The 15,850-nt window shown below is 47.8% G+C and overlaps 5 protein-coding genes across 5 annotated transcripts; 3 read left to right on the forward strand and 2 right to left on the reverse strand.

The window, feature by feature from the left end:
• Positions 1-390: 390 nt before the first annotated feature.
• F5Y00DRAFT_232794 (uncharacterized protein) lies at positions 391-2,484 on the forward strand. The gene is made up of 4 exons (XM_048007212.1): positions 391-1,010; positions 1,187-1,277; positions 1,340-1,884; positions 1,948-2,484. The coding sequence occupies exons 1-4, from the start codon at positions 942-944 to the stop codon at positions 2,056-2,058; spliced, it is 816 nt and encodes a 271-aa protein (XP_047866544.1). The 5' UTR covers positions 391-941; the 3' UTR covers positions 2,059-2,484.
• Positions 2,485-2,679: 195 nt separating this feature from the next.
• F5Y00DRAFT_232797 (putative phosphoglycerate kinase PgkA) lies at positions 2,680-4,545 on the forward strand. Its single transcript, XM_048007213.1, has 3 exons — positions 2,680-2,978; positions 3,049-3,469; positions 3,547-4,545. Exons 1-3 carry the CDS (start codon positions 2,913-2,915, stop codon positions 4,311-4,313), a joined length of 1,254 nt encoding a protein of 417 aa, XP_047866545.1. The 5' UTR covers positions 2,680-2,912; the 3' UTR covers positions 4,314-4,545.
• Positions 4,546-4,559: 14 nt separating this feature from the next.
• F5Y00DRAFT_232801 (DSS1/SEM1 family-domain-containing protein) lies at positions 4,560-5,759 on the reverse strand. Its single transcript, XM_048007214.1, has 3 exons — positions 5,420-5,759; positions 5,116-5,245; positions 4,560-4,918 (listed from the first exon to the last, which is right to left on the reverse strand). The coding sequence occupies exons 1-3, from the start codon at positions 5,547-5,549 to the stop codon at positions 4,879-4,881; spliced, it is 300 nt and encodes a 99-aa protein (XP_047866546.1). The 5' UTR covers positions 5,550-5,759; the 3' UTR covers positions 4,560-4,878.
• Positions 5,760-6,465: 706 nt separating this feature from the next.
• On the forward strand, positions 6,466-9,695 carry F5Y00DRAFT_232802 (uncharacterized protein). Its single transcript, XM_048007215.1, has 2 exons — positions 6,466-8,936; positions 8,991-9,695. The coding sequence occupies exons 1-2, from the start codon at positions 7,120-7,122 to the stop codon at positions 9,277-9,279; spliced, it is 2,106 nt and encodes a 701-aa protein (XP_047866547.1). The 5' UTR covers positions 6,466-7,119; the 3' UTR covers positions 9,280-9,695.
• A 3,766-nt stretch (positions 9,696-13,461) lies between these two features.
• F5Y00DRAFT_34327 (uncharacterized protein) lies at positions 13,462-15,213 on the reverse strand. The gene has a single exon (XM_048013513.1). The coding sequence runs from the start codon at positions 14,858-14,860 to the stop codon at positions 13,823-13,825; it is 1,038 nt and encodes a 345-aa protein (XP_047866548.1). The 5' UTR covers positions 14,861-15,213; the 3' UTR covers positions 13,462-13,822.
• Positions 15,214-15,850: the final 637 nt, after the last annotated feature.

A 15,850-nucleotide genomic window follows, 5' to 3' on the forward strand; every position in this document is an offset into this window, starting at 1 on the left:
AACTAGTAATTATAAAGGTTGAAGTTTAGAGGAACCTTGAAAGTCTTTTCGGCTTCAGAGTGGGGATATAGTGCCTAATATAATGAACAGCCTGGCTGTCTTTAATGTCCATGTTGGCTGTTCGTACAGCAGTTATCCTCTAAACTGGCATAAAACAGCAAACCTTTTATAATCGGTAGAGTACATGAAGTTTAACGCGATTCATTAAGATAAAAGGAAAAACCCTTGCAATGTACCTCTATAATAAATAGGTATGATTGGCCAATCTAATAATATAGACTTCTTTAGCCAATCTCGATGTATCAATACTGAAAATAGTGGGTTTGCTGTTTTATGCCAGTTGAGGGGATAGAGAATAACAAAAAGATTTCTTAGTCAAATTAATATGAGCTCATTAATATTAGTTTTACTCTAATTTAAGAAACATTAAAGTTTTGAATTTTGACTTCAAAAGTATTAAGGCTGCAAGGAGGAAGAAGTGCCGATCGGTACTATTTGTATGGTCACGTCACTTGACTTAGAGGCGGTGCAATCACCCCCTCCAACGTCGGGCCTTCCTTTTCTCCAACGTCGAAACTGCCATGTGCACCTGTCAGCCTGTACATAGTCGAATTTAATTATTTCCCCTCTAGAATTCCATCAATCATCAAAACTTAGTCTAAACCAACTAAATTTATTTATCCAGTTTCCGTTCAATCAGGACCAGAATCCATTCGACGTCCACTGTTCCCCCAGCTCAATAAGACGGGACAGATCTTTCGCAGCAGACCCTCTTTCGAACTTGGCATTGGTGGTTAACGGGGCGAAAACGGGGCTCTTCTGTCTTATCGGAGCCACCAATCTGTCGTCATCGATCGTAAAATCCCCAGCACAAGCGGATTCGACGAGCACGATTTTCATTTTATTCTTTTTATCTAGTAGTTTCCTCCGATTCTTCCACAATGTCTTGGGAACTCACCCGGCGCCGCTTTTCTCGAGCAGTCAATAGCAAATTCATATTCGACCGCATCGTACGTTAACCTATTCTGCACGATCCTATCCACTCAGCTTTGATCCAACCAACAGCCAACCCGCATCAGCATCGACATATTTATCATCGTCATCACTATCTCTACTCTATTTCTCAGATATTGCCATGATTTAGTTAACATTTTCTGCTTATCACTAACTCTCCCCTCGCATTCAGCCTCTTCTTCATGCTGTCATATTCTTTATCGAGATGGCTATCATGGCGCGCTTGGTGTCGCGTTTCAACGCCTACTATGATGAACGGCCAGGTATTAACCACACAATTTCCACCTAATTCCCTACTGTGAGATGCTAATACGTTCCAAATCAGTACTTACAATGATGGTGACGAACGCCGTCCTTGGAGGTATTGCCGATACCGTAGCGCAAACGATCACATCCGTCCGAGAACGAGCCCTGCGAAAGCCCGGCGGCCTTTCAAAAGACGATACGGCAGCGATCGAGATTCACGAGCTAGATCGCAAGAATCCTTGGACCGAACGGGATCTGATTCCGGATTCTAAGGCTCTCCCACCGCCCTTCGACTTCGAGCGATTGACGAGATTCATGGCGTATGGTTTCTGCATGGCTCCTCTCCAATACAAGTGGTTTAGCTTCCTCTCACGGGCATTCCCTATTACGAAGAACAGCGCATTCGCCCCAGCGATGAAGCGGGTGGCTCTCGACCAGCTAGTTTTTGCCCCATTCGGCATCGCTTGTTTCTTTACAGTCATGACCGTAGCAGAGGGGGGTGGCCGTAGGGCGGTTGTTCACAAGCTTAGGGACATGTACATTCCAACTCTGAAGGCGAACTACATGATTTGGCCTGCCGTACAGGTCATCAACTTTAGGTTAATGCCGGTTCAGTTCCAGCTAGTAAGCTTCGTCCGCTACGATTGTACACTTTGCGAGTCACTTTTTACTAATAATTCTCTATAGCCTTTCGTCTCTACCGTTGGTATTGCTTGGACCGCATACCTTTCGCTGACGAATGCTTCTGAGGAGCCTGAGCAAAAGACGGCTCCTTACTCTCCTAATATTCGTCTTTAGTGAGTAAGTGAAAACGATCGGTCCGTGTGGAAAAGACTACTAGACTCTTCCTTCGCTGTATATCAAATTCGTTGAAACGATGTGTCGGCAGGCGTTACGGCATCGGAGAGCGTGGTCTTGGTGGGTTAATCGATCATCAATCGATATGATCGATATAGTATAGGTGGGTATTGGATGGGCGCATTCGTTCTTGGATTGAAAAGATAAAATTAGCGGCTTGGGTATAACCTTGTACTTACGCTGAGTAGACGCAAGAAATCAGAAGCATTATCTGCATGCATGTCTCGACTAGAGAATGTCATTGGATAATTCGGAGAGAATATTACCTATTATCACATGAAACCGTAATACGATAGTATGACCCAATGATTGATTCATAGGTATGTATGGAGAGCTGAGGGAGAAAAATAAGGCGACACGACAATCAATGGCACCACACAGCTTCTCAAAGAGCGGCAATCTCCTACAGACCGTCCGAAACGCGGCGCGCCAATGTATTAAACCACTAAATTATCTAGTGTGGTTACATGTGGTTACATGCTTGATCTTAGCGTGGTTAGATGCAGCCCACTGGCCCATAGGACGTCACCCGTAAAGCTCGTTGACCTCACCCCACCAAATTATAGTGCAAGGAAGTTGCTACCCCTCTGCCCCTCCATTGAGTGCAGGTGAGTATTATTATTATTACCTGAGGTACTCCCGGTCTTTCTACTGCGTGCTTTTTCCCAACGGACATCCAAAAACAAACGCATCGTCTGAAATACCGCAACCCTCTTCTTTCTAATTATTCTCTTATTTTCCCCTAAGAGTCTCATTTCAGATTAAGGATCAATTGAATATCCCCATCCCTCAAAATGTCTCTGTCAAACAAGCTATCTATTACGGACGTTGACCTAAAGGGCAAGAGGGTGCTCATCCGGGTATGTGATATTTTATCATTAATTATAATACACGATTTTACATGTTAGACTAATATAATATTTCTCAAAGGTTGACTTCAACGTCCCCCTCGACGCTGACAAGAAAGTCACAAATAACCAACGTATCGCCGGTGCTGTCCCCACCATCAAGTACGCGATCGAGCATGGCGCAAAGGCTGTTGTCCTTATGTCCCACCTTGGTCGTCCTGATGGCAAGGTCAACCCCAAGTACAGCTTGAGGCCTGTCGTCCCGGAGCTTGAGAAGCTGCTGGGCAAGAGCGTTCAGTTCGCCCCGGACTGCGTCGGCCCGGAAGTCGAGGCTATCGTGAACAAGGCAGACAACGGCCAGGTCGTTCTGCTAGAAAACTTGCGATTCCACGCCGAGGAAGAGGGCTCTTACAAGGATGCGGAAGGCAAGAAGGTGAAGGCGGACCCGGCCAAGGTTGAGGAGTTCCGCAAGGGTTTAACCGCTCTCGGTGATGTCTACATCAGTAAGAACCCCCACTCATGCCTGTAACGTAGATCAACGCAATAGTAATTACCCTGATGCTAACTAAATATCTTCTAGACGATGCTTTCGGAACCGCCCACCGAGCTCATTCTTCCATGGTCGGCATTAATCTTCCTCAGAAGGCCGCCGGTTTCCTTATGAAGAAGGAGTTGGACTACTTCGCGCAAGCTCTTGAATCGCCGAAGCGTCCCTTCCTCGCTATTCTTGGTGGTGCCAAGGTCTCCGACAAGCTCCAGCTTATCGACAACCTACTAGACAAGGTCAACAGCATCATCATCTGTGGTGGTATGGCCTTCACGTTCAAGAAGACCCTCGAGGGCGTCAGCATCGGCAACTCCCTCTTCGACGAGGCTGGAGCCAAGAATGTCGGCCAGCTCATCGAGAAGGCCAAGAAGAACAACGTCAAGATCGTCTTACCCGTCGACTACGTGATCGCGGATAAGTTCGACAAGGATGCCAACACTGGCATTGCCACAGACAAGGAAGGTATCCCTGACGGCTGGATGGGTCTGGACTGCGGCCCTGAATCTATCAAGCTATACAAGGAGGCTATCGACTCCGCTCAGACCATTCTATGGAACGGTCCCCCTGGCGTCTTCGAGTTTGAGAAGTTTGCCAACGGCACCAAGGCTACTCTAGACGCCTTCACAGCTGCCGTGGCCCAAGGCAAGATCGGCATCATCGGCGGCGGTGACACCGCTACCGTTGCTGCTAAGTACGGCGCTGAGAGCAAGTGCTCTCACGTGTCGACCGGTGGTGGTGCTTCTCTCGAGCTCCTAGAGGGCAAGGAGCTACCCGGCGTAGTTGCTCTTAGCACCAAATGAGAATTAGGGCGGTCGGTGCGTCTGTGAGCATCGCTTAGCACGGCTTAGAAAAGGGTAACCGGTTTGGGTTGGCTAGCTAAATGCGCGGGTTGCCGGTAACGGTGGATCAACCAGGCGGTGGTCCTTTTCGTTGTTACTATTATTGATAATGTTACGTATTGAGCTTATGATAAAGCCACCGAGCTAAAAATTAGATGAATACCTGAAAAAAAAAATTATTAGACGTACATATTTTATACATATTTCGCTATTTCGTCTGTGAGGTATCTTGTTCTGGATAATGATAATAATACCGATTCTCATATTAGCTACAAGGAGAAAGAAGTGTCGATACGTAAAGGCAAGGGAGTCTCTATTGTGTCATACTCGGCAGCTCTACATCTGCCAGTCTATTAATCAAAGCCTTGCTCATTTGCTCTACGCCTAGCGAAATAGTGCAGAGCGCTGGAGAATAGATACAATGCGGTTCGGTTTCTTAGTCATGGCCTGACCCTAATGCCACTAGTCCTGCCTGCTCGCATGCTCGACCGTCGTGCCCGGAAACGCCCAGCCCGTAGATACGGTCTCATCTTCGCTTCGAGGCTTCGACTTTCTTGAGTTCCTCTCTGTTTATACGTACGTACGTTAGTATTAGGAAGTATAAAGGTAGGAGAGATGTGGGAAATGAAACGGCATCGTTCGGTTATATGCCAGGCTGACTTGAGAATACCTAGGTTAGGTAGGTAGTCAAAGGCCTTGCCGATGCCGATTTGGGACGGCCGAAGACGCTGAAGTATATAGGCGAGAGATATTATAAACGTACCTTAGTTGCGCGGAAAAGTCGTCGGAGGTGTCGTCGTCGTCCCAGCTCTCCTCCCACAGGTGCTGCGTCGTAGTGCCGTTGCCTCCCGTCACTGCCGTCGCTGCTGCTTCGGTCTCCTCTGTAGGCCAGTCTGTTTCTGATGGCGTTAGCCGTTGATTGTCTTAGGAGATAGCTAGCTAAGTTGATTACGGATATTGTAGGATGGGAAAGAAGGCCGTATAAGGTAGGTAGGTAGGTAGGTAGAAGTAGTACGTGTATTATTGCAAGAGAACTAGGGGGTAGGGGGGTAAGAGAAATAACGCACCTTCTACGGGGAAGTCTTCGAACTCGTCGTCCTCTTCCAGCGCGGTAGCCGGCTTCTGCTGCGCCTGGGGCTGCTCCTTGGAGGGTTCGGCGGCGGGCTTGTCGCCGGACTTGTTTGAAGGTGCGGCCATGGCTTATGATATGAATAAGGTACCTAACCTATGTATTAGGTGCGTTCGATATAGATTGGATGATGTCGAGGGGCGTAGTATTGAAAAGGGGGTCGTAAATGGGTTTTCTTGTCGATATCGATGATCTGTCTTACTGGTGGCGAGGCTGAATGTGGAATAAGTAGAGAGACGAGGCTTCGGTTTGTTGAGGTGATGGATGATGGATGATGAATGTTTATCAATCTACCCTTGCCTTTCTTATCTTAGGTAATAAGATATAGTTAAGATATATCATTTATCTAGATAAGCGTGTTTGTTGCATAACATTGTTTACATACATACATACATACATACGTGCAATGACAACTCGGCAGGCGGATAAGGTTAAAGGCCGCTGCTCCCCCCGAAAACGGAAAATACTCACGGGTAAGCCAAACTTTATCTCCGGACAACCAATCATTACACTTTCCGGGTAGTTGGGCTGCGCGGGGCTGCGGTATAGATCCGTAGTACAGGTGTACAGTGTACATAGCCACGTAGTGCGCGGCTACTGTGGTACCTAAAGCTCCGCCTGTCAATTTTGACAGTGACGAAGTAGCAACGTTAAAGGCGTATTACATATTGTGTATTACTAGAGGATCCAAGCGCCTGGTTGTCACTCTTCGCTACATAGGTACGCTCAGATACAACTTGTTGAAATTTAGATTTTATATGAGAAACACTGTCCCGGATTTTTGCGCTTAGAGGGACCGCCAGGCGCTTGGACCCTCTATTATTGATTTTCTGCATTGCTAAGGTTCTTTCTTCGTTGTCGTCACCTAACTGGGATATTCAACTCGTGCGCTCAGCCTCCATCTGCTGCAGCATTCCTACCGTATTTAATTTCCGCTAGGGCCCGAGTACAATCCCGTAGTCAGCTTACTTTTCTGAATCCCATTCCCGGTTTATATTATACCTACGACAGTGTTACTACTATTGATCTATTGTTGTTTTCTTGTGTACTATCGACAAACATTTCCATATAGGCAATCATTATATCATTGAACTAACTAAAAAGTCTTAACCTACCCTAGTCTCCGCAGAATATTCACTTTCTCTAAATTACTTTTTATTTCTATTTTTTATTATAGTGTCATTAGAACCGTCATCAAAAATCACCCCCCTTATCTAACTACCCTAAGGTACGGAATACATTGACTCGTGCTGAAACCTTAAAGGTGGGCTTCGGTGAATAAGTCTTTCAGCTCCGAGACCTGAATTAATACACGCATTGGCAGATTGGATACTTGCATGCATTCGCGCTTATTCCAGCTCTGTTACATAAGCTTTTAAAGCTTTCTTTTAACAGGAGATACAATATTTAATCCTTTGTTTTACATATTCTCAGCATTAAACTTGCCATGTTTTGACTCCTACACTACGGTTTATTTTCTTTTTTTCTTTGGAATTAGAGACTAACCGACCGACGCTAACAAATTCCGCATAGCTACTGTTATCTTGAGATAAAACATAGTTTTGTCTAGTTTTGTCCACAATTCTCCAGGTAGCCAAGACGAGTATCGCTTTGGCGGAACTAATCAGGTTCGTCACTATGAGTCGGATAGGGGCCTGGCTTCGGGGTTCTGCTCCCGCCCCGAGCCAAACTTCAAGCCCTGCAGCCTCGCAAACAGATCTTCGGGCCCGGGAGACAGCCTCCCTCGTGGATGCGTTAAATGCCACCGCTTTGATTATGAACGATGACATCGACGGTGCCGAAGAGAGGTTGCGAAAGGGCGACTCGGCCTTTCACCTCCTTGGAATGGGAGTCTGCACTTTCATGAGAAGTATCCTTGGATTCGAAAAGTCAATTATGGCTGAAACTATTAACCGTCTCAATGATTGCGAGACACGTTCCCTGAGCGAGATGAAAAAAGCTCAGAAGGAGGCCGAGGCCGCCGGTAAAGCCGATGACAGGATATACCCCCCGGGAAGCGAGTACGCCTTGGTCATAGCTTATGCGCAACTGATGTCCGCCGTCGTTGCCGTTATGAATGAGAGTTTAACGGAGGGCCTCAAGGGTTTCTATAAGCTGCGGAAGGCTTTCATTACGCTTGACGGGCTTGTGCAAGCGGAGACAGCGTATCTGAAAAGAAAGGGGCTCCACTCGGATTCATCCAGCGACGATACCGACACGGATCTCGAATTTGTGGATGCGGATGAGGCGCAATCAGGAACACAAACTCCTTTAGATTATAGCGGTCATATTACTACGGGCCCTGGTGCAGCCGAAAAGGAACTGAGTAAACTGTCTCTGAATTCCAATGGTACTTCCAAGTTACCATCTACTAAAGGTAGCTCGGAGGTATTCACCAGCCCGGCCGACATTTTTATTCATAGCGGTGCCAACATGGCGTATGGTGTCCTGTTAACTCTCCTTACCATGGTTCCGCCGGCGTTTTCTCGTCTGTTATCTATTATCGGCTTTAGGGGTGATCGTGAGCGAGGCTTGCAGTTGCTGTGGCAGAGCTCTGGGTTCAGTAATGTCAACGGAGCTGTAGCAAGTCTCATGTTGCTCTCTTATTATCATGGTCTTCTAAGCGCCGCCGACATCCTCCCCTTCGATAACGACAGTGAAAAGAGTACTACTGTAGGTTACCCAAAAGCTAAGTGCATCGCATTGCTCGCCCAGATGCGCTCGAGATACCCGGATAGCGGCCTCTGGCGCTTTGAGGAAGGTCGGGTACAGGCAAATAGCAAGGACTTGCGGGGTGCTCTCGAGATTTTAAAAAGCAATACGGAGTCAAAAATGCGCCAGGTCACAGCTATCAACAATTTCGAGATGTCTCTGAACTCCATGTTTATTCACGATTATTCCGACATGCGCGACAATTTCCTCCGCTGCATCGAGCTCAACGACTGGAGTCCTACTTTATACTACTACATCGCCGGGTGCGCGGAACTAGAGAACTACCGAAATGCGTTCCACGGTAAAGCAGAGGAGTCGCAAATCCAGTTACATAAGAAGAAGGCGGACGAGCTCTTCAGAAAGGGGCCTACGCTAGCCGGTAAGAAGCGCTTCTTAGCTAGGCCGATGCCATTCGAGCAGTTCGTCGTTCGGAAAATGCAGAAGTGGGAAGAGAGATCCAAAGCGCTAGGAATAGACCTGGTGGATGCTATCGGCCCCAGCCCGTCGGAAGAGATGACGTACCTTTGGAACGGAATGAAAAAGATGCAGCCCTCGGAGTTGGAGTTTTCGAACAAGGTTCTGTCCTGGAATAGATTAACAGCACCGAAGGAGGCGCGGAAGAAGATAGAGGCAGAATTAGACGAAGAAGCCGTGCGAAACGTCTGTCGAGCCGCCGTAGCACGATCACTAGGCAATGTTGACGAAGCACGCGAGCTGCTCGACAGCGTTTTAGCTATGGATAGGTTAGTTTCAAGTCTCCTACGTCAAATTTCACCTAAGCTAACACGTCACGATAGACTAGCATTTAGAGGCCCTACAAAAGACGATTACGCGTTGCCAGCAGCAAACTACGAGATGGCCGTACTTGCATGGATCGAGATACAGAGACCTGAAGTACGAAGAGATGACGACCAAGGGGACGAGGAGGAGTGGCTACGGGAGAAAACGGAGGAATGCCAGGCCTGGCTCGACAAAGTAGCCAACTGGGGAGCGTTTACCCTAGACGCCCGGATCGGTATGCGTGTCCAGACTGGTTTGGATACTGTGAGCTGGTATAAGAAGCAGCATGGGTGGGCAAGCGCTTGACTTTTGTCATGATATACGGAACTGTGCATATGGCAGCTTGATCACATGCATTCGGCTGGGAGCTTATGGATAGACTTTTCGACCTTAGATGCAGGTCAGCTTCACGGAGAAGAGGTTAGTTAGACAGTATTGGGGGTATATGAGCAAGGTTTCTTTCTCCCCCTAAGGGAAACTAGGCAGAGGCGGTCAGGATACTGGCGTTTTGGTCATTGTCAACTATGGGAAGATGCATTTATGGAGGTAGCTTGCATGTCTCGTACATATACATGCTTTATGTTTGTGACGCATAAGCAAACGAAACGGAGATGCAGATGTTGCATTACATACCTAGTGACCGTGTTTGCTAAGGACTTCTAGATTCAGCGTACCTCCTAAGTTGGACACCCTTTTTTTATATATCTAGCTCCTCTTCCTCCCTACTAATTGTATTTCGCGCCCAACTTCATCCAGCTTCACTATCTTCTATTTCTCACTCACCTTATATATACCACCAAATACTCCAAAGCTATTATTTCCTTTTCTTCAAGATCTTCTAGGTTTATCCTTTCGGGTAACCTGCCGGATCTTTACTAATATCAAATTCGGTGTTGACCTTTCTTGCCGCGGGCCCACCACCCCATAGTTCCGTCATCATTGTCATAGTCCTATAACCTACGTACGAGCGTAAAGCCTTGCTCTACCCTCTTAAAAGGGATCATATACGACTATAATCTAATAACGGAACCTAACATCAGTGGTTCGGCAAGTCCGAGCCTCGAATGCGGCTAATGCCCGACGTGCACGGCTCTCCGGCCATCACCTGCGGTCGGAGGCTTCGACGTCGGGGGCTCAAGGGTCCTCGGAGGCTGATGCCTCCGGGGTAGCTGATCTGCCGGCTCAACCGGTCTCCACCGAGGGTACCGTCTCTCAGGTGCGTGACCCGCCGGATGAGGATTCGTCCGACTCAGACACCCCACTCATCACTGGGGTTGCCCGGCGCAATGCTAAGCGCCGGGCCAGTAGCGAGCTAAGAGAGGCTCGCGCCGGTAAGCGACGTGCTGTGTCAGAGGTCCAGGACTTCCCAGCTGGTCCGTCTGGTACGTAGCATCTCCTCTCTTAGCTGTGGTGCTTGCTAACCTCATCTTAGGCCACAATAGGCCTTCGACGCCCAGCGGCTCTAGCCCGGCACGGGGACTCCTAGATTAAGATAATCAGGTCGAATTTGAGTGTGGTGTTTGTTGAGAAAGGATTTAGGGAAGAGACTGGAGAAAAGGCTGGGGAGGACCCCTACTTATCTATATAACCATCCCCCGCTAAGCAGCAGTGAAGCTGTCGCTACAGAGATGTGAATGGTATTCACAGCAACGCGGGTGGTTTGGTGCATCGCCGGGATATTAACGTGAATCCGGAGCAACTTAACGACCGCCCACGTATATTCCCATTTTATATTCTATACACGACAACAACAAGTGGTTACTTGGCAACTCCATCACGCAAGACTCCGAATATAAGTGATTTCCTTGCTAAAGGCGCGGATTACATCAAACTTGATCGGCTTGGCCTCTTCTCATCGCTTAAATAGTCGGAGTAAAAACGACACTTCTTCCATATCAAGTTCCTTCATGGCCTTTTTAAATAATCTTATCGCCTTATTCTCAATCTCGAACAACTACTTCCCTATGTTTAAAAGGGCGGCTTAAGGAACAATGTCACCCTCTGTTAACTAGTCACCATGGGTCAGCGCAACTAAGATTTATCACAGCTTGTCTGGAGCAGTATTGCTTTGGAAGGCGAGGCATTCAGGCCTAATTTGCCTCCCTATATACTATTCGATATTCCATCTTTATGAACCCTAAGGCCATTGGACAGCATACCGGCCTCTTCGCTAATAATAACCTAACTACACTATATCCTTTAAACACATTCGCGGCGAATACGAACTGATAACGTGTCGCAAAAAGCGACGCCGCTAGTTAGGAGCACAGGGCTCATGTATGACACAAAGCAAACTATCTATGTACTGAAGAGGACCTGTTATGAGGCCGTCAGACTAGAGATAGCCAGCACTGCCAGCAGTAGACCGTCTGATCGCCTATGTCAACCTACGAGGTAGGAGACAAGCAATCATAGATCAGGGCTACACGATAAAGCGTAGGAAGGCAGGAAAGGCACGAAGCCAATCCAAGAACCCGCGCTCACGTGGCTCATCGCGCGGGTTAGCCTCAGCCTCGCTATAGGCGTCGTCTTCATTTCCCTCGGGATCCTGCACACTATCTAGAATATTATCTACAAGAGGAGCTGCGTCCTCAGACTCCCCGTCAAGGGGACCTGCCACATCCATATTAATATCCTCCACTACAAGACCACCTAAACCAGCATCCGTTTAAACCCCTCTATCCACCATAACTACTGATCAAAGGCCCTTTGCTAATTACATCTACTGGTTACGAGACTATTCTACTCATTGTTCACACCCTCCCTTAACCAGATAGATGTATCAAAAATCCTCCAATCCCAGCAGGTCGCATGCCTTTTCATAGTCTGTTTTGTTCAGTGGCTTTGTGAAGACGTCTGCTGGGTTCTCGCTGCCCTTTACGTATTCCAGCCGTATGCGTCCTTCTTCTATCTCTTGTCTTGAGTAGAAGTACTGAATTCGAATGTGTCTGTTCTTTTTATTGATTGCTGTGCTCGTCGCCCACTTCATGGCACCATTATTGTCTTCGAGTATTGTGATAGCACCCTCAGGCATCTCACTAAGCTCTGTGAGGAAGCTTTACAACAATAGCACGACCTCTTACTCCTATCCCACCACCGCCACGGCTAACATCCACCACACCACCGTCACCACGGCTACCATCCCCGAAAGCTCTATTCATCTCCTCCTCCATGCCCCTCACCTCCAGGTGCTCACCCTCTTCAAGAGCCCTTGCGCTAAACCCACATGGCCCCAGAGCTAGACTTGAACTAGCAGTAAGGCTTAAGGTTCGATCCTAACCTATGCACAAAAAAGAAGCTATTAGATCCAAAAGATCGCAGATGTCAGCGCCAGAATGAGCCTAAGCGTGCTCGCAACTGGCGGCGTCGCCTTTTGCGACATAACATTAATAAAACCTTAAGAATAACCTAACCGTAATTATCTCGGCGGATAGCACCACATAAAATTCGTGGCTGTTACCAGTATATTTAAGGAGATGGTGGTCCGTCCCAATCATAACTTGGTCGTTCAAGTTGATACTGGGCAGTACCACCACCCCCGGCGGAAGCAGTGTCTGCCAACCATCTGCCATCGCTACCTCATAAAATAAGAGGTTTACTGGCTAGCAAAACGCGCGGGCAAGCGGGTTGCACCAAGCGGACGGTTTTAATACATTTGTGCGTTCTGGTATCACAACACAAGGACCCGTGATATAGTATCACAATGATGATATGTATCTGATGAGTCTCGTAGTGTGTATGATTGATTAAGTAAAGGAGAGGAATCTATCTAGGAAGCTTTATTACAATAACGGATCGTTTGCGAACAACAAGGACCTGAGCTCGCAGATCGGATACGTTATCGTCTTGGGTAACGAGAAGCCTACGGACCAAGACAACGAGGTCCGAATCACAGGCAACATTATCCATTGGTCGTCCACCAAGTGCAAGCGCGTCACTCGCAGTGTACTTGCCAGCGAGATCTATGGAATGGTCCAGGGCTTCGACGTTGGTTATGTCATTTCACCCAAGTTATGCATAAACTTAAGATAAAGAAGTATAAAAATATCCGGGGTAAAAGGGATGGCGTGGTCTGCAATGATGCTTGTGTATTATACCGTCCATCCAATGTATCTACCTAAAGTATTTAATATAGTAGTTATTTACAACTTTCGGTACTTAGGCTTAGAGTTTACAACTCTACTATTAAAAAGGGGCAAGCCGAGGAAAGGGGCATCTAACATATTATAAGACTGCCATTACTTTAAACTGTTAGTTTAATACTAATACCATCGTAGTCTTTTAATCCCGGTTATTAAAAGTAACTATATCTCGCGTACTTTATACAAATTTCCCCTTTCAACTAAGCGTGACATAGCGCGTTCTTTATGTTTTCATCATCTTTACAAGCAAGTTAATATCTTTTAATATGGCCCCTATTTATTTAAACACCTAAAAGTCCAAGACCCAAAGGTTTAAAGTCTCCATCTATTCAACCAATGCTATATCGTCCTTTTCTCTTAAAACGGCATATAATAGCCTTAAGAATACCCCTAGAGTCACGAAGTAACTCGATAACTTTTAACCACGTGGATAAAAGTAAGTACAGTAAGACTTGTCTATAACTATTCACTATCATCCTCGACGAACGCTGCTATATGCATATCTCAAGTAGCCATCTTACCTTCAAAGCGACAATCCCAAGAACAAGGGAATTATAATACTCCCCCATCCCCCTCGCACAACCTCCGAGTCCAGGGGATCTCTCTTATCGAGTTCAACCCCTATTTCCCACGTCCACATCCACATCCACATCCACATCCACGTCCACCTCCCCCTCCCAACCCCCCTACAGATTCCTCCATAACAACTACACCAAATTCCTCAACTCCTGCCCCGCCAAAAACCTCCTCAGGTTATACGCAATAAGCTGCTCCGCGTCCTGCGGCCGCCCACCCGCCGCATGCGGACTAACCAACAAATTCGGCGCGCCCCATAACCTCGAGTCCTTCGGCAGCGGCTCCTTCTTGAACACGTCCAGCGCCGCGCCCCCGATCTTGCCTTGCTCCAGCGCGTCCGCCAGCGCCTCCTCGTCTATACTCGTGCCCCGCCCGACGTTGACCACCCACGCGTGCGCCGGCAGCAGCGCTAACCGCTGCTTGTTCAGGACGTCGCGCGTGCTGTCCGAGCCGGGCAGGATCATCACCAGCGCGTCGGTCTGGGGCAGAAGTTCCGGCAGCTTGTCCTCCGCGTACACCTCCACGCCCTGTCTTACGCCCGCCGATCTAGCCACACCGCGTACGGTTGCGCCCCATGCCGTCAGGTGCGGGGCTAGTGTTTTAGCGATGTTGCCGTAGCCCCAGATGAGGATATTCGCGTCGCGCAGGGTGGTGAAGCGGTCCTTTGGGCGGTCGGGCTGCGGACCGCCTAGGTGCTGCGGCCACTCGCGTTGTAGTTGGTACTCGCGCATCTGGTCGAAGCGGCGGGCGGCCGTGAGGAGTAGACCCAGGGTATGCTCGGCGACGGTGCGATCGTGAAGACCAGAGCCAGTCGTCACGAGGACGCTTGAGGGAAATCCAGCGGCTAGAACATCATTGGGCCCCGCAGCGAGGGATTGGATCCAGCGTAGGTTCTTCAGACGACGTGCCGCGTCGGATAGGTTCTCGGCGCTGTTGGTCCAGGTAACGAGGATCTCGGCGTCGGCGAGGTCGTCCGGGATTGGGGCTTTGACGTCGTAAGGATGCAGGGAAGTAGAGAAGCCCTCGAGACTCTTGATATCGAGTTTGAGAGATGTGGGGTAGAGGAGCTTCATGGTGCTGTTGGACGGGGTGACGTATCTTCTAAGCTGGGAAGAAAATAGACGAGTGGGAGTGGGAATAGCAAGTCTAGTAGTCAGTGTCTTTAGCATATAGAAAGAAATAAAATAAAATAAAATAAAATAAAGTAGGTAATTTAGGTACCTAACGTAAACAAAGTTATGGAAAGTCTTAACGGCCGCACATTTACATTTAATATGCCGTGTAACAGCGGGGACGGGACATGCGGGGTGCGTCCTGGGGAGGGCCTACCTAATTACTTATTTATCGATGTCGTGCTTTCTCCATATGCCGGGCCATTGTCAACCGAGTAGCTTCAACTAGTTCCACGCTACCCACACCCTCGGGTTCAAGTCAATAGGTACCACACATGTACTCACCCATATAAGTCAAGTACCTCACTTGGGTAGGCAGTTAGTTATACCTCGGGACTTTTGATATATAAGTATACCTACCTATATAGATTGCGTGGGGATAGGGGTAAGCACGTGTGTATAATGAATAGTTAATAATATTTTATTCAAGCATTATAGTTCTTTTTTGTTTCCTGCCGCTAAGATATCCAGTCCATGAGGTGATAATAACTTATTGGATCTTGAAATAGGAGAAAAGGAAATTGGGTATCTTATCGCCGGAAGACAGGCCTCACCTTACGTACCACACCCCGTGTATATCAAATTGAAAACTTGTTAAGCTTCTCTTTGGACGTAGTACCAGTTAGAATCCAGTAGTTAGTACTATGGAATGCTCTCGATTGTATCTACGATCCCTAAATCTAAGAATCGTAAAAGGCCAACCTAGCACTATCCATAATGTCAATTTACCTTCCGCTGCCATTCATGCGATCCACGCTATGCCTCGTCTCCATGAAATCGTCGCCAACCATAATCAATTTTGTATCGCTCGCAACCCTCGTCGATCAACCATCGAAAAGCCTACAAGCCGGCCTCACACCCGCTTGCAGAAATATAAACGCACGAGCTCTGTATCTCAAGAGCCAAACGGCGTATAAGGAAAGTCAAAGAAACTAGTACCGGCCTATGGAAATCACCCAAGCGGCGAGTACGTTTCCCTCTTCCGCG

Source organism: Daldinia vernicosa, assembly GCF_022497035.1.
Source record: "Daldinia vernicosa strain CBS 139.73 unplaced genomic scaffold F5Y00scaffold_14, whole genome shotgun sequence".
NCBI classification, from domain to species: Eukaryota; Fungi; Ascomycota; class Sordariomycetes; order Xylariales; family Hypoxylaceae; genus Daldinia; species Daldinia vernicosa.

What these genes read in the sequence shown, in the direction of transcription:
- F5Y00DRAFT_232794 (XM_048007212.1), top strand. Translation starts at nt 942, where the DNA reads ATGTCTTGGGAACTCACCCGGCGCCGCTTTTCTCGAGCAGTCAATAGC. An exon ending in AATTCATATTCGACCGCATC is followed by an intron (nt 1,011 to 1,186) that starts GTACGTTAACCT and finishes CCTCGCATTCAG; the next exon opens with CCTCTTCTTCATGCTGTCAT. An exon ending in TGCCGGTTCAGTTCCAGCTA is followed by an intron (nt 1,885 to 1,947) that starts GTAAGCTTCGTC and finishes AATTCTCTATAG; the next exon opens with CCTTTCGTCTCTACCGTTGG.
- F5Y00DRAFT_232801 (XM_048007214.1), bottom strand. Translation starts at nt 5,549, where the DNA reads ATGGCCGCACCTTCAAACAAGTCCGGCGACAAGCCCGCCGCCGAACCC. An exon ending in CGAAGACTTCCCCGTAGAAG is followed by an intron (nt 5,246 to 5,419) that starts GTGCGTTATTTC and finishes CATCAGAAACAG; the next exon opens with ACTGGCCTACAGAGGAGACC. An exon ending in GACTTTTCCGCGCAACTAAG is followed by an intron (nt 4,919 to 5,115) that starts GTACGTTTATAA and finishes ACGTATAAACAG; the next exon opens with AGAGGAACTCAAGAAAGTCG.
- F5Y00DRAFT_34327 (XM_048013513.1), bottom strand. Translation starts at nt 14,860, where the DNA reads ATGCTAAAGACACTGACTACTAGACTTGCTATTCCCACTCCCACTCGT.
- F5Y00DRAFT_232802 (XM_048007215.1), top strand. Translation starts at nt 7,120, where the DNA reads ATGAGTCGGATAGGGGCCTGGCTTCGGGGTTCTGCTCCCGCCCCGAGC. An exon ending in AGCGTTTTAGCTATGGATAG is followed by an intron (nt 8,937 to 8,990) that starts GTTAGTTTCAAG and finishes ACGTCACGATAG; the next exon opens with ACTAGCATTTAGAGGCCCTA.
- F5Y00DRAFT_232797 (XM_048007213.1), top strand. Translation starts at nt 2,913, where the DNA reads ATGTCTCTGTCAAACAAGCTATCTATTACGGACGTTGACCTAAAGGGC. An exon ending in GCAAGAGGGTGCTCATCCGG is followed by an intron (nt 2,979 to 3,048) that starts GTATGTGATATT and finishes TATTTCTCAAAG; the next exon opens with GTTGACTTCAACGTCCCCCT. An exon ending in TCTCGGTGATGTCTACATCA is followed by an intron (nt 3,470 to 3,546) that starts GTAAGAACCCCC and finishes AATATCTTCTAG; the next exon opens with ACGATGCTTTCGGAACCGCC.